General features: G+C 33.9%; 1 protein-coding gene across 6 annotated transcripts in view; it reads left to right on the plus strand.

Moving 5' to 3' along the window:
- Gabra2 (gamma-aminobutyric acid type A receptor subunit alpha2) overlaps nucleotides 1-22,460 on the plus strand; it is a 166,268-nt gene that overhangs the window by 91,485 nt on the left and 52,323 nt on the right. For all 6 annotated transcript variants that reach the window (XM_074042327.1, XM_074042322.1, XM_074042326.1 and 3 more), the window contains exons 5-8: nucleotides 13,346-13,566; nucleotides 15,482-15,564; nucleotides 19,763-19,906; nucleotides 20,955-21,107. In XM_074042327.1, coding sequence (XP_073898428.1) covers nucleotides 13,346-13,566; nucleotides 15,482-15,564; nucleotides 19,763-19,906; nucleotides 20,955-21,107 — 601 coding nt within the window. The remainder of the gene's footprint in view (nucleotides 1-13,345; nucleotides 13,567-15,481; nucleotides 15,565-19,762; nucleotides 19,907-20,954; nucleotides 21,108-22,460) is intronic.

Raw genomic sequence — 22,460 nt, forward strand, 5'->3', positions numbered from 1 at the left:
ATATTTTCCAGACTCTTCATAAAATCTTTAAAGGTGATTCTTAAAATGTGATTCATACAACCTATCACTTGAAGCATACGTTACACTAGTTGTTTCTATGAACATGGACTTAAAATTGTCAATTGTGGGGCATGAAAATCTGCATGTTCATAGGTTAGTATTTGACTTTGCTGAGTGCAACATAGAGCTATTATAAGGTTGATGGGGAATTAGGGAGCAGATATAGGGTATGTGCAGGATTAGATTTTCTACAGTCTAATAGTACATATTAAAGGATAGGATAAAGAAAAATTAGCTAAAAAGCTGTGATATTCCAGGCAGGAGGTGATTATGAACTGGACCAAGATAGTGGCATGAAGATGGAAAGATCTGAAATGATTTAAAAGATTTCCCTCTTGTAGAATTGACAAGATGTGGTGATCTGTTGGAGGTAGGTTTGAAGAAGAAATACAGAATGAAAGTTTGGGGGATTGGGTGGATGGTGATACCACTCATGAGGATATAACACACAGTAGTTAAAGTTTTTGTTTGCTTCAGTTTTGTTGCTTTGGGGATGAATATTTGTGTTGTGGGACATATCAAGCTAGGGTTTATTTACTGGGAGATGTCTAGGGAGCAGCTGTAGTCTAGAACAAAAAGGATTTAGAGTGGAAATGGTTACAAGTCATTTAATGGTAGTTGGAACTACAAGCATATAAACCATTGTTCAAGAGAAGAGTCTAGAATAAAATGGTCCTTAAACCTTTACAGAAACCTTGGAACACTAATCTTTAAAGAACAGAATGAGAATTTAAAAGGTTCCAGAGCAAAGGAATAACCATGGATGTCTGTCAAAATGAAAGGCGATTTCCTTTTCTGAGCTAGACTGTGCCTTGATCCTAAACAACAAAACTCCCAGATCACAGTATTTTGTTTCTTAACAGATGTAAAGGTGTACAATAGTCATATATCTGTATCACAGCCTTCTGCCAAGATGGAAATCTTATACTAAAGGTCATATTGCAGGAACCCCCAGGTTTAACCCACAGCAAAACTTCACCAAAATAATGGGATGGAAGACTGATGGGCAAGGGGAGGTCTTAGATCCCATTATTGTAATTGTTCCAGTGGTTTTCCAAAATGCCAGGAGAGTATGATATTAAGAATATCAATAAAGGAGAGTACTGCAAAAGTAGTGAGACAATAACAATGTCCTTTATTACTGTAAAGCCAATAAAATATTTAAATATGTCATTAGATTAAGAACCAAGAGGTGTTTGCTGATCATGGTAAAAGCAACCAGATTGCAGTGGGTGGAGGCATGTGGGAAGTAAGGAAGTGGAGAAAGAGTGGAGAGTGGAGGTAACATTTTTAAGCAGTGTGGTTGAGGAAGAAGGTGAGACAGGGCAGCAGTTTTAAGGCATTATAACTCTCAGAGAAGCTTTTATTTTTAAAGATTGCATTGAACTGCTCACTGTTCTCAGAACATGCCATTATCTTTAACTGCTCCCTGGCCTTGCATGTTTTCCCAGTTCTTGTTTTCTTTCTCTCTTCCTTTGCCAAATGGAGATTTTTTATGTATTCAAGACCAAGCTTAAATTTCATTTTCTTTACTGTCTTTTTTAAGTTACTCCAAATTGTCATTCCTTCTTTTCATATACATTTTTTCAACATTGCATGGTGGATTGCAAAAGTCTTTACATATCTTTCTGCTTTGCTGCAGTCTGGACTACTAGAAGGCATGGCTGTGTCTGCATTTGAAAATGATTTACAAAGTAGATATTGTCTCTGTTACAGAGCTGGGAGCTCGTGCATAGTATAACCTGTGATTGCCCTCAAATTGCTCACAATTTGGTGGGGGGACAGCTAAGAAAACTCATTAACTCTATAGCAGTATGGAAATGCTTTTTAAAAAAATATTTATGGATGAGTATGGTAGCTGAGGGGATATGGATGAAGGATCCATAATTTGCAAAAGTTTATAGGAAAAAAAGATAGCTGTGGAGTATAAAGGATTGGCCAGTTTTATAATGGATAGAGAGTGTTTTAGCATAAACTAGAAGAGCATATTGAGTTTAGTGAAATGTAAAGGTTCACTATAACTGGAGCCTTGAATGCTTTCAGGAATTTAGTATGAGATGGATTAGAAAAGATCTGAGTCAGGTTATGAAGGGTGTTTTAGCTAATTGATCCCAAAAAGAGATTGAAGTATGTCCAAATGAAACTTTAAAATATAGTTGATTTCTGGTACCAGGGAACTTATTATTGTATTGGCTTTTTTGATGTGTATTCACATTCTTAAAAATACAACTATTATGCAGAAAAAAAGCTTACTATGATGTAGTTTAACAAGGTTACACAGACACAGTATGCAAATACTCACATATAGAGGATACTCCACATCAGTGAATGGAAGGATTTAGGGTATTGTGTGCAGGTTATCACATAACTACAGGATACCAGAGAGCTTTTTTTAGCACCTATTTCTGCTAATGCCTTTGTCTTATGTCCAGTTAAAGGCTTCATGGTTCAGAATCCTTATTACTGCGTTTAATTTCCAGTGACTACTCTCATTTATTCATGGATGGATTATTGTGTATTTCTTGTGTTCCAGGAAGTTCCTTAAATGCTGGTGACACAACATGGAGGAAGGCATTGGGAACCTTGTTCCCGGTGTGGAGTAAAAGTTGACCAGATATAGGGAGCTGATAAAGAAGAGTGACTTCAGCAGAGATCAATGAGTTTACATAGGAATATGGAGCGTGGCACATCAGAGACCCTGTGTATGTGTTGAGGGAGTTGCTGGACACAAGGCTAGAGAAAAAAGGGAGGAAAAGTGCAGAAAGGCCTTGGAGGTTGTAAGTGTGTTCAGACTTCATTCCAAGGACTTTAGAAGTGCAACTGACCAAATTCAGCAACACTGTATTCTTTGGAACTCTCTTCCCCATATCATGACAATATCTTGGTGCATCCTATAACTTGAAGAGTCCAGTCTTGCGGAATCTATGCATCAATCCCTTCTGCCTTTTAGATTCTCTCCCCTTTTCTTGGCCTGGTTCACAGATGAGGGATGTGCCATAGGTGATCAGCCAAGATCTATACTTCTTCTCCTCTTTCTGAATTTTCCAGAATTAAGGCAAAGGGAAGAGAGATTAGCAAAAAGGGCATTTATCTTTTTTGACTTACCTGGTTCTATTAATCATTCTCTCTTGCCAATCAATGCCATTTGTATTGCAGATAAATTGTATCTAAATGCTGGTGCTTTCATGGGGCATGTTTGTGATGTCTTCGCAGTAATTTTTCTATTATATAGTCAGCAAAAACATCAAGGTGGCTTATTCTCTGCTGGCATTCTCTTGGGGAATCTTACTAGACTCTCTGCCTCTAGCACTTTACTTTGTGACCATTTGCTATTGATGTCTCTCCATTGTCTGTTACCATTTGCTAGTATGAAAGGAGGGGGGAGGGATCCTTTGAAAGTGATTTATACAATGTGTTGAGGAAGGTAGTTCCTGCTGTCCAAACTGTTTTCTCAAAACTTTTCATATATTATCTCGTTATATCCTTCTAAGTGTCCTAGTAAGTAGTTTCTATTATTGTCATTATTTTTCAGATAAGTCAACTGAAATAATGAGAGATTAAATAACCTACTCAAGGTCAAGTGCCCTGATCTACCAAATTTAACAGGCTGCTTTTAGCATCTGTTTCAATTTATTATTGTTTTATCCTTTAATCTTGTGCCCCATGAGTTTTGAATGTAAGAAGAAGACATTTTTCTCAATGCATATATTTAAAGTATATTACATGATTTCTTTGTATACTTATAAGAAAGAAGTTAATTTATAAGGAAGAGTCAAGCAAATTAATCTATCCTTCATTTTGTATAGTTACTTTTTGTACTAAGAATACTTAAATCCACTCTCAAAAATTTTCTACCTACAACACAATATTATAGTCCTTTACTTAAGAGAAAGGTCTGGTCTCAGTTTTTGTATGTGGATATTCAGTTTTCTTCAAGCAACACCAGTTGCTTGAAGAGACTATCCAGAGATTCTCCAATTCCAGTTACAGTTCCATAATCCCTGACTGGTGTCCCTTTAATGGGCTACAAAAGAAGAAAGTTTTGCTTTTAGACCCTGCCTCCAAGGGTTGTTTTTATGCATGGTATAGTAAAAAGAACATGATGTTTGGAAATACAGAGTTTGAGTTGAAATGTTGATTTTTCAAAAACGTTTTGAATGTTGCTCCTGAAGTATTTCTTACCTGTGGAATAGAAATCGTTTTGCACATTTAATGGTTAGTATAAATTTTAAATGATATAAATTGTACCAAAATGAATTCCTACTTACATATTATAACTTTAAGTCCTTCTGAATACTTTCATTAAATATGCTTTAACAATATGCTGGTAGGATGACTCTTTAGTATCAGTTTCTAATTGGTTAGTGAGACTTTTCTTGCCACTATGTCCAACACTAAAGCCCAAATATCTCAGCTTCACAGTGGTTAGAATATGCAGTAGCTGTGTTGTTTTGCGTTTCTGTTTGAGCTTCTTTGTATAATAGGGCTTTATAATCTTGTACTAATTGGTTTTATTGGCATTCTGCTGATCTGCTAAGTGTTCCACTGTTTTGCAACTTTTGCAATGCTATTACTGTATTAAATTTTTTATGTTCCTTGCTTTAAATATCAACTGAAGTCTTTGAGCTTAACTATTCTTATATATTCCAAGGGTGTTGTTTATTTAATTGCTTCATACCTGCTTCATAAACCACATTTTTCTTCATTATAGGAGAAACACACTGATTGGAATTTACTCAGGAGAGACTAGCCTTTATTAGCATGAAGGGTATAATGAAACAAATTTAGGACTTTTAAATACATTTAGTAAATCAAAGTCAACAAGAAATCACTCCAAGATCAGTCCTGCATTTCAGTTGTGCTTCAGAGAGCAGATATAATTCTTCAGAAACTGGCTGCAAGCATTGACTTATAATTAAAATAGGCATTAAAGAATATTCTGTCTTCACTACATTAATGTGTCCTTGAAAGCATATTTATTTAATAGGCTGTGCAGAAAAGAGTGATTTCCTTGTTGGCAGTAAGTATTGTGGAAACAACACTAATGGAGTTTTCTGTTTAAGTGGAGAACTTTAGTGATGATAAAAACATTGGACTTAAACTTCATCCTTGTTTGGGTTCTGCCCTTAGCAAGCTTGAAAGAAGGAAACTCACTGAATTCATCTATGACTACCCTATAAAAAGAGGAAGGTAGATTAAATTTCCTATAAGGAATTTTCAAATCTTGGAGTGTATGGGTCTTCAACTCTTCATTTCTTTTTTGATGTTTTCCTATATCCATATGATGTTCTTTGATCACATTTACTCCTTATCCTTTTTATCCTTCCTTCCCCCTTTTGTACAGTTGTTAGTGGTATTTTCATGCATACATATGACTTTAGTCATTTTCACCCCATCACCCTCTCCTTCCCCCCCTCAATCCACTAGCAGTGCCCCAGTTACAGTCATGTCATATTATTATTATTGTTATAGTTATTGTTATTAATTTTGGTCTAGATTCCACATATGTTAAAAAACAATATGTGATATTTATCTTTCTGCATCTGGCTTATCTAACTTACATGATGATCTCCAGTTCCATCCATTTTCTTACAAATGATATAAGTTCATTTTCTCCCTTATGGCTGACTAATACTCCACTGTGTATATATGTTATGTTTGTTTTACCCTTCAGTTTCACTCCATAATTGCACTTCTCCTGTACCTAGGTGTTAGGATAGATGTACATAGTATCTCCTTGTGGCTTTTGTTTGTTCATTTCTTACTAATTTTGTGTTTTAGTTTTGTGAGAATCAACTAAATTGGGGTCTTTTCTGTAGAAAAGCTAGCTTAGTTGGTAGAGCATGAGATACTTAATCTCAGGTTCATGGGTTTGACTCTGTGTTCCCCCAGTATCATACTATGTCTGTCATTATGTGGATATTAGCTTATTTTCTCAGTTGTCTATGTGCTCATTGGCACGTTGCCTGGCTGTAAAGTTTCGGCCATGAAGCAGAGAATTGTCACGGGATGCCCCAAATTTCAAACTTCTACTCTTAGGATTATCATTGTCCAAAGAAATCTCTGCTCCTAGGCCTCCTTGACTCATGGGTTAATTATATACTTGGAGCTACCATTTCAGGTGAGACAGTCATTTCAGGCTCCAGTTTCTCTGGAGTCCTAGAATTCCCTCCTCATGAGTTATCTCTTTGACTTTGAGTACACCAACCAAAGTAAATCTCATGTCCATTCTCTGCAAGTACATCTGCTCTTCCTCGATGCCCTCCCCTAGGCCTCAACTTGAGTCAGTTGTGAAGACTGTGAACCTCTGTGGGAGCAAGGGGCAGTCCTGTGTTAGGGATAAAAACTGAGGTGGTTTTTTTCACCCCACTGTGTGTGCTGACTTGACACTTACCTGGCTTGTCCTGGCTTGTCAGAGGCACTACCCTTCTGCAGAAGTTAATTATTTTATTTTAATTTTTTTCTTTCTTTTATTTTAATGTTTTTTAATTTACTTACATGTGTATACATTGTTTGTCCCTCCCTCCCCCTGTCCCCACCTGCTTTCAAGGCAGAGCCTGTTCTGCCTTCTTGTTCTCTGATTTAATGAAGAGAAAACATAGGAGATAATAAGAAAGATATGGCATTTTTGCTAGTTTGAAGTAAAGATAGCTATACAGAGAGATTCCTAGCATCATTTCCATGCACTTGTGTATTGAAGCCCACATTGGATCATCCCTACCAGACCTCTGCTATTTCCTGGTCACCTTACCATAGTAGCCTCTGCCACTATGTGCTCTACAGTGAGCACATCAACCACATTCAAAATTTAGGTTTCCTTCCATTTCCCTATTCTTCCAATGTGTGTTCTCCCCTTAGTGTGTGACCCATGTCCAATACCATTACTGTATTTGTTTTGGGTCTGTAATCACATATGAGGGAGAGCATGTGATTTTTGATCTTCTGATCCTGGCTAACATCGCTTAAGTAAATTTTGCCTTGCCCATCAGCTTTGGAGCACATGTCTGATTTGTGATCTGATCAGTGATCGCAGCAATGACCTGATATTTCTACAGTTGTATGTGTTTTCTCTGACTGTGTAGTTATTCTTGTCATTACTTATTTCTCTTAGGATTTCCATTTGTGCATTTGTAATTTGCATGAAGTAACCCTGTTTCATACATTTTAAATTTTTTCTAGTAAAATAAAGATCAAATAATTAGTGTATTAGTATATACTCATGGGAAACATAATTTTAAGGAAATCTTTAAGAATATTCTACTCAAATATAGAGAATATGTATTTAAAACATTTATATAAAAATTCATTTGGAAATATTGTTCTTAGTAAATATGCAATAAATATATGATTGAAATGTTTCCTTGCTTTTCTAATGTAGAAAGCAGAAGCCTTCAGCTCTGATAGCTGAACAATAATTAATTCAAATTTAAAAAACACATCACTGGCTATTGATTTTACTGAGTTACAGTGATCATTCTTTCAAAATTCAACCACCAATTTTAGATATTTGTCTTCACATTATGGATGTTAAATTTTTAAAATACTTGCTATTTGCAATGGCCTTATGCTATCATTAACTAATGCTTAAAATGAAGCATATCATTAAAAACAATGCATGTCAACCTTTATTTTTAATAGCCTCATCAGTAATTATAAATTTGCTTTCACAAAATGTTTTAGAGCTCATCATTCTTTCTTGCCAGCAAGTTTGAAGGTCCTACCAGAAGAGTACAGACACTCCTATACCCTTGACTAGAGAATAAGGGTCCTCTTCTATCTGGGAAGGTTGTTCTCTTCCATCCAGCACTCAGCTTTGGCAGGGGGGATGCACATGGAGCAGTAAGGGAGGAAAGGGTCCCTTCCTCTTACAGTCAGATCAGTGGTATCAACCTTTGTGATCAGTGCGGTGACAGATTTTGCTCCCAGAGCCTCTCACATGGTAGAGCTCGCCATTCTTTATGTGGCTAATGCAAAGGCCACATTAGGCATAGAAGTGGTTTCTCTTTCTCTTGTTTTCCACTTGTGTGCAATTATTGTTTTCTTGCATGATGTCTTAATCATAATCTTCTAAAGCCTTTTCCTATTGTCACTGAGGTAGTTTAATCAAAAGTAGGTATTATAAATTCATTTAAATGGTCATGGTCCACTGAGCTCAAATGAATGAAACATCCATCACTCAGCAATTATATGTTATTTTTGTGTGTGTGTGGTATTGAGGTTTGAATTCAGGGCCTCACAATTGTGAGGCCGGCACTGTAGCACTTGAACTAAGCCCTCAACCCCACAACATGATTTTAATTTACCTGTGGACAAAGTCAGTAAGCCAATGTCACATTATCTTATATGAAATACATATCATCTTTTAGTAAAGCTTTACTGTTATGTTTACCTAAAAGTTCTATATAAAAAGCACAACTCTAGTATTTTCTTTCTATACCTAAATGGATATATATACCCAAATATGTGAACCACTGCTTCTGCTTATAGGCTTGGTTGTAATTTAGGTATGATGCAGTTGGTCATGGTAATATTTACCAGTTTATGACCTACTAGCTTCCCTGCAACTAGATTCTTGTGACTTTCATTTAAATTTCAAATGTCTTCAAATGCTGTATTCATTTAACAATATCTTTTAGTTTTCTCTTACAGAGGGCTAGTATAGAGGCCATAAATAGGGTCTACTAGCCCCTTCTGACATCATTTCTTTTCCCACTTACCTTTGTAGTGCCCACCCACTGAGAGTATGTTCACCTTCTAAACCACTTGTCAGTCAATTCAGTCATGTGAATTGCTTTGGTCAGTGTGATATTAAGACATTTTACAAACAATAGCCTGAAAGTGACTTCTTTACTGAAGTTTGTTCTTTTGTGCTTCTGTCATTGTCATGAGAAAGACAAGCCCAGGCTAGTTAGTGGTTCTTGGAAAAGGATTAAAAATACCTGGAGCCAAGCTATGTTGTCCCTGTGATCCTACAGGATGGCAGTCTAGATCAGTCAGTGGCCATCTAGCCTACAGATGGATGAGCAAATCCAGATACAATCAAATCTGAGCACTGGTGAGATAAGTAAAAGCAGCCTCATGACTTCAGACCCAATAAAGAATGATTGTTTCACAGGTTTTTCTTGGATATGAAAAAACAAAACAAAAAACCCAGAAAGAATGGTTGTTATTTTAAACTATTAAATTTTATATTTTTTTAACATCACAATAACTAATTAATATTTGTTAGTCTCCACATTTTACTGGTTAAACTCTGATTTTCCATCCCGGCATGTGCAAATTCAGGAATCATGGAAAGTAAACTTCACTGACTTGAAATTTATGTGCTCTTTGCATTCTGGCTTTCACACTTTCCAGTCCTAAGCTTTCATTACCTTTCCACACTATTTGATACTGTTAATATTTACATGCTTCTCAGATTTTCTGTGAGTTAATACTTTCCCTCTATACTGTGTGCACGTATGTGTATGTGTGTGTATTTGTGTGTTTGTTCTTTTATGGTTACTCTTCCATAATTTTCTTGAGTTCTTCCTATGTTTTCATCAATTAATAATAAAGACTCTAGATTTCTTCTATTATCTCTTCTGTTCCCATCATTCTAATTTTTACCACTAAAAATGACATAACCTGGGAGCATGTCTAATATTTCTAATTACAATAAATGTAAGTGAGCTGAGTTATCATAAAAGATAGAAATGGCTAGATTCAGCAACAAAAAGTCTCAGATTCTCAATAACATAAATAATTTTTATCTTATATTACATATTCTTAAATTACAAATGCTGTAAAATTTAAAATCATTGACAAATACAATGGCAATGACAAATCTAAAATAAATCAATACATTCAAAATGTAAAAACACAGTTTGCAGTTTCCAATTCTTCTATGTAAAGAAAAAGAAAAGCCATGACAGAAATTACAAAGTATCTGCAACTATATAATAATGAAAATACTGAATGATTTTGAAATTATTTCAGGGGTAGACAAAAATTGGAAAAAAATATCAATAATCAGAGACAGCTCCATAACTATAGGAACACTAGCCATGTGATAGAAATAATGTTACCTGTCATGGATCAGTAGGTGAACAGTGCTATCATTTCCATTTTGAAAAGAAATCAAGTTGGGCCTTTATCTCATATACACAATAAATACAAGTAGATGAAAATCCTAAATGTGAAACCATAATATGCAGGAATATATTTTTAATATTTTATATATCTTTATGACAATCTTTATGGAGTTGTATATCCCTTCAGAAAGTATTAGTATATGGAATATAAAGGTACTTCCATATCTCAATCAGAAACAAACAATCTAAAAGAAGAGTAAGTGAAACAAACAGATAGTTCATGAAAAGGTCCAGTGGAATTTTAAATAAACATACAAAAATGTTTTAAATATCATAAGTTAACAAAAATCTACATGGTAGAACTGTGAATCCTTTTCCTCCATGGCTGATATGACATATTCTGTCTAGATCAAACTATAGAAAACAAAGTTTATCACTGCTAGTGAGACTATAAATGTTTTCAGTTTGACACTATCTTTTAATTTAAACATGAGCATACAATAAATTACAGTACTTCCACTAGCCTATTCTACCCCTGTGGCCAAATCTTCTCAGCTGCCCAAAATAACTTTTCTTTGGAACATACCATGCTCATAAACTTAGATATTGTTTATGCTTGGTTATGCATTATAAGATCAGAGATGATAGCTGTGATCCTCATTTCAACTCCCATAAATACTAAAATGTTAACTAATTGGCCCCTTACAGGAAAAGATTGCTGACCTCTGGTCTAGAGTAACTCTCATACCTTTCTACAGGAAAGTGTTGAACCAGACTATTCATAACAAGATGGCTTATGACAAACTGGAAGAAGAGAAAATATAGAACAAGGAAAAAAGATGACAATATTATAAAATAGTCTCAGCACTACAGCTGAGAAAATGAATCAAAGTGTTAGAGATATTGCTATGAATAAGCCCCAACAAAGTAACTACAAAGTATAATTTTCTGAAGACTATATATAACATGATAGTACTTACATAAATGTTTGAAACCTGTGGCTCAATACATTTCTTTATGTAGTTAATTTGTAAGTGCATGTTTAGGAAAAACCCAAGATAATTCTTCCTTCAGGGATTAGGGGAATGTAATTGAGAGTGAGGGCTCTTGTAACATTCTTTTATTTGTGTCTGGAAACAAAATAAAATAGAGCACAAATGAAAGCCATGGTCCTTTTTTGAAGATTTGCAAACTACTAGGGAAGCAGAGAAGCAAACATGTCATTGCAAAAAAAAAGAAAAAATCTTTTCGATTTGTTGATACTGGAGTTTGAACCCAGGGCCTTGAACTTGATATGCAGGTATTATTCCACTTGAGCCATACCACCAGCCACGCAAGAAGAATAAGCTTGCAGTTATGGAGAGCTTTGCTTATTCTAGGTGTTAAAGGAGCTGGATGTAGCCAAGCAGGTGGAGGATTTGCTGTGTTTGGGGAATGGCAGGGAGTGTGTGGACTTTTAAAGTTGTCTAGAACATTAATCTTGTGGGAGTGGGAGATAAAGACACAGATCGTGTTGCATAGACTGGCTGGGTCCACGTGGGACACAGTGAGGATTCAGAAACAAATAATGTGTATGAAAACAAGTTTTCAGAAAAGACCCTGAGACTGTCTGTTTGTAAACTTTGAATACCTGCTATGTGCTAGGTCTCTAGCCACATCAATGGTTTCTGAAACAGATAAAACTTATTCAAATCTTTCAGAAATGGAAAAATTGAATTTGAAGTTTTCTAAAAAGTTTTAAAATGTCTTCAGTTTGCCTGGAAAAATAAATGCACATGGATTAGTCTGGAATTTGAGGGACCATTGTTGGAAAGAAATGCTTTCATAAAATCTTATAATAGTGCAAAGATTCATCTTTTAACAAAATTTTTCTATTTGCATTTCATTTAGATGGAATTAAATATTACACAGTAAATAACTAGACCACAGTAAATACCACAGTAAATAACTAGACTGTAGATTGGATTTTTGAATTTTTCTCCAAAGTATTAGAGACATAGCCTTTGCCTAGTGTTCACCTCCTACTTGTGTGCCATTATCTGTGGTTTACACTTCTTATTATCATTACCCATTCAAATTTTGATGGATCAGTGGGGATAGAATTGATTCAGATTTGTACATATGATATGAAATTTTCATATTACGGCATCATTAATGTCTTTTTTTTATAAAAACTATTTTAGTTTAATGGAATTGCTGATTGCTGAGGAGTATTTTGAAGCATATGATGACTGGTTTTGTGCTCAAAATTTGTGAATTTCTAATTTCAGGTGTGCAATTGAACATTAAATTATTTCTAACGTTTTGCACAAACACATATTGATAAAAATTCTAATGTGCAATAAATTGGCAGTATTAATTTAGTGTTGTGAATTGTATGTCTCATCTAAATTGCATAGATTCTCTTGAGAATCAGAGACAGAGAAAGGAAGAAGAAAGGAAGAGGGAGAGAAGTTTAGCTAAATTAAAGGATTGGAAAATTATAACAGAGATATACAGTTGGTTTGTATGAATATTTTAAAGGACATTTTATGTGAAGTAGTTTACTTGAAAAATATTTGGAATTTAAGTGGTCTAAGAACTTGACAAAGCTCTTGTACTACAACTAATTTCATAAACAAACTTTATTGAAATTATTATTCCCTAACACATTTTTTGGCTATTGACATATCTCGCTATTTTTTAAGATAAAAAAAGTATACCCTACAGTTTCTTTGACAACAGGGAATGATGACTCATACAGATCTGGCCGTGTGCCTAGAAGTTGTTTTGTTCTCTTTATTTTTAGATTATTTGTTCATTTATTTTTTGTTATTGGGAAGGCTATCTGCTCATTTTTTTCTTGAGATACCTTCCTTAAAACAATCCATCCAGACATTCCCCTAGCATATACCCTTTATTACCAGTTTTAAGCTGTGCAGTAGAGCATTTTGCTTAAGACTTGTTCAACTTGAAAGAAGCCAGATAAAATAAATGTATTCTCTTCTTTCACAAGAATATGTAGGTAACTGTGTAAATACATACAGCTCATCCAAATTGTAAGAAGAAATATTTATTATTGAGCTAAAAAGATCTTTCTGATGAAAAATTACTTCTGTCAATATAGATGTCCTTGTAAACTACTTAGAACATTATTTTGTTGGAATTTTATAATGTCTTATTATATCTAAAACATTTACTCTTTTCAAAGGAAATGCCATTTTGTATTTCAGGAATACACAATAGATGTTTTCTTTAGACAAAAATGGAAAGATGAACGTTTAAAATTTAAAGGACCTATGAATATCCTTCGACTTAACAATTTAATGGCTAGCAAAATCTGGACTCCAGATACCTTCTTTCACAATGGGAAGAAGTCAGTAGCTCATAATATGACAATGCCAAACAAGCTGCTTCGCATCCAGGATGATGGGACTCTGCTGTACACAATGAGGTGTGTGGCTGGCTTTCATGTGCTGCATCTGATGCTGAGAAACCCATATGTTAAAGATCTACTCAATCTAGTTGTCAAATATTAGCCAAAGTTGAACATTTCCCTAACAGATTATTAAAATACCCATAATATGCTTTCTCAATGTTTGGATATGTAAATATTCAAAAATAGTACTCATGAATTTAATGTTCATGTTAGTGTGGTCAAGCTTAAAATTTGCTTTAATTATTAAAAATTATGGTTTTGGTTAATTATGCTTAATTATATATTTTAATTAAGTACAGTTTTAATGCCATAACTTAGATTTTATTTATTCCAGCACACAATTACTCTTTTTACATCCCAGCAGATATCCTATCAAAATTTTCTGTTATTTGTAAGCAAGATTTTACTTCCTTAATATTTTCTAATAAGTATGAAGCTACTCTATAGAAAAAATGAATTCAGTTTTTATTTACTAAGCATACCGAATACCATAAACATATGAAATTATCATCTTATAGTCAAAAAGTGTCATATAGAATCAGTTTCATGGGATTCAAACTTTAATGAAATTATTGAAAGAAAAATAGTTAATTTAACAACTATTCCATTTAACTATTCTCATGAATTAGTATTTTTAAATCAATTACTAGTATTATGTAAGAAAGAAGAAAATCATAATTTAGTAAAATCATGTAAAATAGAAAGTTTAGTGTTTAATGAAGTTTTTAAGCATCAAGCACTATCACTAGCATTATAGATGTGCAGACATTATGTCCCATACATATGAGGTGTTATTTCATTTGAAAAGTTAAATGCTACATTTCAGTTACAGAGGTTAACAAGAACAATAATATAGTCCTGTGCTATTCCTAATCTTTGAATAAAACTCTTGAGGATGGATTATTAGATGGTCATTGCCTACAATTAAATTGTTGACGAGTCCTTCTGCCTTTCTCTAATTCTTGTGATACAGTCAGATGTAGTAGTACCTTTGAAAACTTTATGCTTTAGTCATTTATTTGTTTAAGGCAATGCTCAGAAATACAGGCTTTAAACAAAATATAGATGCAGAGCATACAATTTTAGAGAATATTACATGAGCTTTTATTTAAATATTCCTTTAGAGTATTTAAGTCATAATAAATTGTTGACTTCATGTGCTCTGCTCAATTAGGACAAATTTTCCTATGAGTCACACTTAATGCCTGCTTTTTCCACTTTGCCTTTATTTGAAGTGGAATAATTGGAAGCTCTCGCTATAAAAATTTTTCTATGATTACTCTTTTTATGATCTTTATTATATTTAGATATAGAAAAGTCATTTAACATTCACAACTTGTGTTCATAATTAAGCCAACAATTCAGTCTTAACAAGATATTTCTAAAGAGATACATCTCTGCAGGAATTTGTATCTATTTCTGTATTTACTTCTGTGTATCTATATAAAAAGTATATGATACTTATTCAAAATTGTTGCATTTTTTTTGAGGAGAACTCCTATGAACCACTATGAAACTTTTATATGCACTTTGTTTATACAGTTGTTGATGAGATCATAGGGGAAATGGAATCATTTTCATTATAGAGCTTTTATAATTTCTTTAAGATTTTAAATGTTAATAATGAAGTTAATTGGAAAATAGGGCTTTAATATGCAGATATAATTTCTTATTAACAAATACAGAGTAGATAATGGCTGAGTAAAACACACTTTTTAATAGTAATTATTGTAATTTGTATTCATATTTTATATACTTTAATTTATTGTCTCCTAAATGTGAAAGAACAGAAATGTATCTAAATGTAAACTACACTAATACAAAACTGTAAAAAAAGTCCTACTTTATCAATTTTACTGACAATAATTGACAGGTGATTTTTCTTGACTTGCCAGTTTAATTAAACCAAGAGTGGAACTTTGACTTTTAGGCTTACAGTTCAAGCTGAATGTCCAATGCACTTGGAGGATTTTCCGATGGATGCTCATTCGTGCCCTCTGAAATTTGGCAGCTGTAAGTACAAGGATGAAAGTATATACTTGGGGTCAGTGTTGTCAGGGATGGCCAGTAAAGCTGCTGGATTGTGTAATTTCTTCTCATATTACGAAATACATAATATTTGCCCAATAAAATACAGAAGTAAACGTAAAAAGGGAAGTGGTTCACTAGTCCCATAGTACTAACAATTATTTTGATCATGGTGTTTAAATGATCACTTCTCTTACTATTAATAAAGTACACTATGTAGTTTAGTACATGTGTCAAACTAAATCAGGAGCTCTTGTAAGGTCAGATCCATAAATTAGTGTTTCCTAGCACTCAAATTTTAAAAAAGGAAAAATAAATTTTTTTTTCATCAACTAAGAATGAATTGTAAAAGACATATTCTATTGCCTGTTTGTCGTCAGCCTGTGGTAAAAATTCAGTCACAGAAACTGAGCCTGCACAGTTGCTTTTTTACTATCTAGCTGATGTTAGGGATTTTTTTCCATTAAGATGAATTTAAAGGATATGATGTCATTGGATTTTTACATGTAGGCACTTTCTTTATACATTGAACATTTTGTGTAGGGCTCTGTGCCTTTGACCATTCCTTTAGGTTATATCTTGTATGTCAAGCAGAAGCATGTGCACTGCTAGAAAAACAGAAAAGGGGGAAGGTCAGCTCCTCTTCTTGGACTCACAGGACATTCCAGACAGGCTCAGAATAAATCCATGAACTCAGCTAAGAAGCTGCCCTTTTGTGTGAGCATGTCCCCTTGCCTGACTTTTTTAGAAACTATGCTTTTACTGGCATCCTCATCTTTGCCTATTCTGGACAGGACAGTATTTGTCTCCACCCACCCACATTGAATAGAAATGCAGAGTTCTCAACTGTTTAAATTTATGTATGACTGAGGAGTGCACCTTCTCCTCACAGACTATATCAGGGGAAAGAAAAGGAAGAATTATAGCTAGTACAAATGCAAAACATTAATTACTTTAATGGCTATAGTTCTGTAGAGCAAGAAGGTCAGTCTTGTTTGTTCTGAACATTCTTACAAAAGATGTTAGTTCTCAGTTTTTTGGGGGGAATCACCTCTTTGTTTCATCACAAAGTCTTTCTATATTGTCATGGAAACCATCACTTCAACTTTGGCATTTCTTCCAACATTATTTAAAGTAGTCAGTTGTGTTATACAATGTAAACATGATGCTGAAAACACCACAGCAGATGTAGCAGAGAAAAACTCATTTGCATTGCATAAGTGGCATTAAAGAGAATCTTGAGATGCCTTGGTACCACAGAAAAAATTTATGCAAGATGTTGTAAGGATACAACAAGGAAAGGTATTTTTCAATGGATAGCTTATTGTTATCATGACATCACATGTAAATGTTGTGATATCTCAATACTTAAAATGAAATAAATTTGCTTGAAAATATTTTATGTGAAATTAAAATCCAGATATAGTGCAGCTACAGAGTAGTGGAATATTGCATGCTTGAAATTATAGTTTTCTGTACCCAGGAATCATATAGTCAACACACAATTTTTTTGTCCAGCATTCTCTTTTTAAGTAGTCATTATATATTTTGGTTTCTTTATATTCATATTCAGATCTATTGAATAAACAATTTGAATACTCTCCTATTTATACTTGTGTACAGTATATAAGCACTATGATGCATACATGTTAAAGAACTGGACAGCAAAGTGGAGTGACAGACAGTAAACCAAGCCAAACTTTAATGTGTTGGCACAGGAAAATTTGACAGACCAATCATGATTTTTCTTCTTGCTACTTCTTCCTCTGTTTCTTAAAAGTCCTTCCCACCCTGAATTTCTGAAAATTTACCATCTTACTCAAATAAAGAAGGACCTTTTCTATAATTTTATATCTAGTCTCATTTTTCATTATTTCTATGGCCTTACTTCTTTATGTTTTTCCTCAATTCATTTGTGTCAAAACTTACTGAATGGAAGTCTAGATTTATTCTGTGTGTTAGCCTAAGGAAATTAAATTTTTTCTGTTAGGGTGAAAGTTAATACTTAAACAATGATTTAGGAGTATTTTTCTTGGTTACCAAATATTAAGAGTTTGTTAGTATTTGTGTGTTGTAACAATATAGACTCAAACATGGGTTATTGAATTAAATTAAATAATTTGTCAACCTAATTCAGAGGTGGAATTTCTAACAAATTTTCTCTCTATTTGTACTTTATTGAAAAACATTGTGATGGCTTCTTGGTTAACCTGTGCGTTCATGCACTGAGGAGTACTCTTGTCTACCTTGCATGATTTTCTGATACATGTTCTCTCATCAGACCCAAAAACCTAAAAAATAAAATGCAGTACATTCCTGCCTAGTGAAATGCATTAGCTTTTTTTAATAGACTAGTGAAGGATCAGGAATTGTCTATAATGAACTGTTTGGTTCTTCAGATTCCCATCTTTCACATTAGAGAACAACATAATTAAAATACTGAGTGTATTCATTAACATAACAAGAACAATCTTAGAACTACTTAAAGACATGAATCAGACAGAACCTGCCCACTACCTCACTAATTTCTTAAGAATGTCATCACTTTTATAGATTTTCATTTCTCTTATAAGAGAATGCTTATTAGTAACATCAAAGTTCGAAAGTAGTATAATTACAATTACTTTTAAAAACTTCAGAATTTATTATGATTCATAACTGTGGAATATTGTGAAGACCTTATAATGTACATACTATGTATCTTTTTGGTTTGTTGAATTGTGTGGCATTTGAAATTTTGTTAAAGAGAGGACCAAGATATATATTTATTGTGGAAACAAAATAATTCACTGATGATCTGTAAATGAATTGCTAGTTAATTAAATTGCTAAGTTGTTTAATTTCAATAGAATCATTAGTGATTAGCTGACTCAAATTAATCAATAAAAATTTAAATCTTAGAATAAATAGAATTCATTTATGTGCAAATTTATATACAATGAAAACTATTTCACTAATATTAGTAGCAGAAAACCAGACAACACAGAAATATGTCCTTAAAAGGCTGTATAGAATATAAAACACAAACTAATAACATTCACTGTTTTCCTGGTGCTAGAATGGAAATTGATTTGTGGTCACAGACCTTAGATCAAGTTCAGTATCAAAACCACCCCAGCACAATAATATTAAATGAGAACATTTATACATGGTAAAGAAATGAGATTTGCAATATCCTGGTGAGCTGAAGGCAAAGATATTTCCAGAGAAAACTGTTACTTTTTCTCTCCATACTGAGTTTTGTTCAATGATGAGAAGTGACTAATAAGCATTCACATACCAGAGGTACATAGAGGTTCATCAAAACGTCCACACTATAGCAGGAATCAGTTTTTTTTTTTTCAATTGTGAAGAGACTTCATGCATGTAGAGGTCAGCTGTTTCCCAGCAGACCATACAAGGGCAAAAGAAATGCCAGTGCAGAGAAAGGCTAAGAACAGAGTGTTACTTGTACTCCAACTCTAGAGATATCACTTCTGTTAAGTTCTGTGGCCTTGGCAAAATCAATCATTAAGTTATACCTAGTCTTTATGTATTTTGTCTTGTTCTGTAAATCCATAGCTTAATTGGGACACTATACAATGTAGTCTAGTGACATTAATTAAATGTGTTTTAAAAAGTGTTTGCAACTTGGTGGAACTGTGTAGTGTTCTGATTTATTTTATATGCTCCACAACTAGTTCTCATTCTTCTAATGAAATGCATTGTATCATGATAGCTAAGTCATTTAACTCTAAACCTAGATACTTTTACATTCACAAAGCAATATAACTTTGGATTATGATTTTTATTTTGTGTGTGATCGCTGTGTCTAAATAAAATGTTTGACTGGTCTTTGTTATTTGTTTACCACAGTGTTTTTATCTAACTACCTTTGGACTAAAAGGGGGGTTGCTGCAACCACCTTAGAGCCCAGTGATTTTCACAGGCTCTAAAGAGAAATGTGCTCACCATCTCGCAAATTAGTTGCAATGATAACACTCTCATGTTCATGCTTGTGTTTCTTAGTTTGCTTCATAGACCTCATATTAAAGTTGTAAATTCCAAGGGCATATTTTTGACCTACAATGCGATTCTTAATTTTTCATAAATAGTGATTCAATGAAATATACAACCTTCAATGTTGCATTTTACAGATGGTTCTTATTAAAGTGCTCACAGCTTCTCTTCTGGTTCCTAACAGATGCATACACAACCTCAGAAGTCACTTATATTTGGACTTACAATGCATCTGATTCAGTACAGGTTGCTCCTGATGGCTCTAGATTAAATCAGTATGATCTACTGGGACAATCCATTGGGAAGGAGACGATTAAATCCAGTACAGGTTAGTAAAATGGGCCTGAAGAATTCCAGTGCCTAAGAAATTAATATGGGAAAAGTCATTGTAAATGTGTCAGATTTCTTTAAAACTTTGTTCTTGAGGTCCACAAACAGCATTGACTACTAAGGAGATTTTAAGACATTCAGAAACTTAGTCTGCACCCCTTACCATATCAGGCTCTGCATTTTAATAATATTCCAAGGAGATTCATATGTGTATGAAAGTTTCAGAAGCACTAGTCTAAAATATACTGCATATTCAAAAAGTGTTTGTATTTTCGGGTCAGTCAATTTTAGCATTTATTTTCAAACTAGTTATAACAATTTCACTAGTTTTCTAATTTTTTTCTTCCTATTCTGGTTAATTTATGATTATTCAACTCACAATTTATGGATAATTACTACTGGCCTGTGTGGAAAAGCTGATTCCCTTTCTAAGGGCCACCCTCATCCAAGAAGAAAAGTAGCTATGTGGACTAATTATTTTATATCTGGCAATAATTAAAACCTTGGGAGAAGGAAAGAAGGTGGATATGAAGATCAGATGGAACCGACTGAAGAAAATTAGAGTAGACATGCAGCAGAGAGAAATTCAGAACTGGTGATGGGGTGAAAAGGAAAATCTGGGTCAGAACACCTGTTTCAGAAATGAGGCCAGAGATCAACACTGATGAGCAAGGAGGTTGTAGCTAGATCAGTCACAGCAGAGATGAAGTTAACACCAGTGAGGATAGGAGACCTCAGAAAGCAAGGTACTCCCTTGGCAGAGAACCTTCAAGAATTCTAAATCCTGTTTGTCAGTAGTTATAACCTAAAGAGAAAAGTGAATACCATATATCATGGGACATACATTACAAGTCTCATGACTATAGAAATTTTCTTATAAATACTGTTATTGTGATAATGAGGCATTTCAAGTTGGTATGATTTTCAGGATATGTATGAGCATTATTATTTTTAAATCAGGGACTCTTCTTTAATCTTTTCCATTTCCAAAATGTTCCGACTATTGACTATTATCATTTCTTAAGTTTCTTAAATTTTTCTTCCAGGTGAATATACTGTAATGACAGCTCATTTCCACTTGAAAAGAAAAATTGGGTATTTTGTAATTCAGACCTATCTGCCTTGCATCATGACTGTCATTCTCTCCCAAGTGTCATTCTGGCTTAACAGAGAATCTGTGCCTGCAAGAACTGTGTTTGGTGAGTGAATACCTGCACATGTCTTAGTACAGCACATTGTCATCAGAGTGTACTTTCAAATTTTTATCTCTCTTGATTCTCACACAAAGTACTTTTTAACATGTGAGGCATGCAGTATTGGTTTTGGATTATAGATGAGGAAATCAGGCTCACAGAGGTAAAATAGTGTTACACTGCTCATAAGGAATGGGAACTGTACTCAAATATCCTGGAAATGCATGCAGCATTTTTTTCCATGTTGCTTCTTAGCATTTGTTTCCATGTTAGTGCAAGAAGAATTTTCTTAGTGGTTTTAATTCAGAATACACCAAAATAGCATATTTGTAGGCTTTCTGTGTTTCTTTAGCTTTTGTTTTTAGATGACAAAAGATTTTTGGGTACTTTGAGAGAGAAATTACTCAGTTCTATTAATGTGTCTGATTTTCTCAATTTAAGCTGTACAGTGGATTTTTCAAATTTAGAGTATGGAATATATATTTCTAGGCATGCATTGCTTTTTATAGAAGACAGCAATGTACATCCTTCTTAGGAGAAGTAACTGATAACTACCTTAATTAATATTTGAAATAAGTCTTGAATAATTGGTAGGAGTTTTCCAAATAGATGAGAGGAGAAAGACTCGTAGCCCAAAAAATGGATTGTGAAGTGACATTGTGGATTGAATGAACATGGTATATTCAGTGACAGTGTTATGTTTCAGTGCAGATAGAAATATAACTTGAGGCCTAGATGCAAAGGAACTTGCAGATTATGATAACAGAATATACCTTTATCTTATAGATATGTAAGTCTCTATAGTATTTGTGGCATCACAATATCTGTAAAGCTCTCAGAACAATGCTTGTAATTTAGTAGGTGCTACATAATTGTTGGTCTTTTTTCATACTTTATTGAGTTATGGCTGACATGCAAAAAGCTATTTAGTATGTATATTTTAATGAGTTAGGGGACTAGTAGGACTTTCTGGTGAATAATTAAACAAATTGCTTGGGATGGGGTTGAATGGTCAGAATCTTGCCTCTTTAATGTAGAATAAAGGGGCGCAAATAGATATTCTTGGTGTTTTCTATCTCCAAATCTTTGCCTATTAACACAAAAATTTTTCTTATTTCTTTTTCTTTGGTGGAACTAGGTGTTGAATCCAGAGCCTCATGTTTGCAAGGCTAGTGTTCTACCACTTGAGCCACTCTGCCATCCCTTTTGCATTTAGTGATTTTTGGCATAGGGTCTCTTGTGTTTGACCAGACTGGTCTGGATTATGAACTTCTTATATATGCTTCCTGCTTAACTAGGATTACAGAAGTGAACCTCTGTGCCTAGACACAAAAGTTTCTTTATCTTCAAAAAAGACTT

Source organism: Castor canadensis, chromosome 9 (assembly GCF_047511655.1).
Source record: "Castor canadensis chromosome 9, mCasCan1.hap1v2, whole genome shotgun sequence".
Taxonomy (NCBI): domain Eukaryota; kingdom Metazoa; phylum Chordata; class Mammalia; order Rodentia; family Castoridae; genus Castor; species Castor canadensis.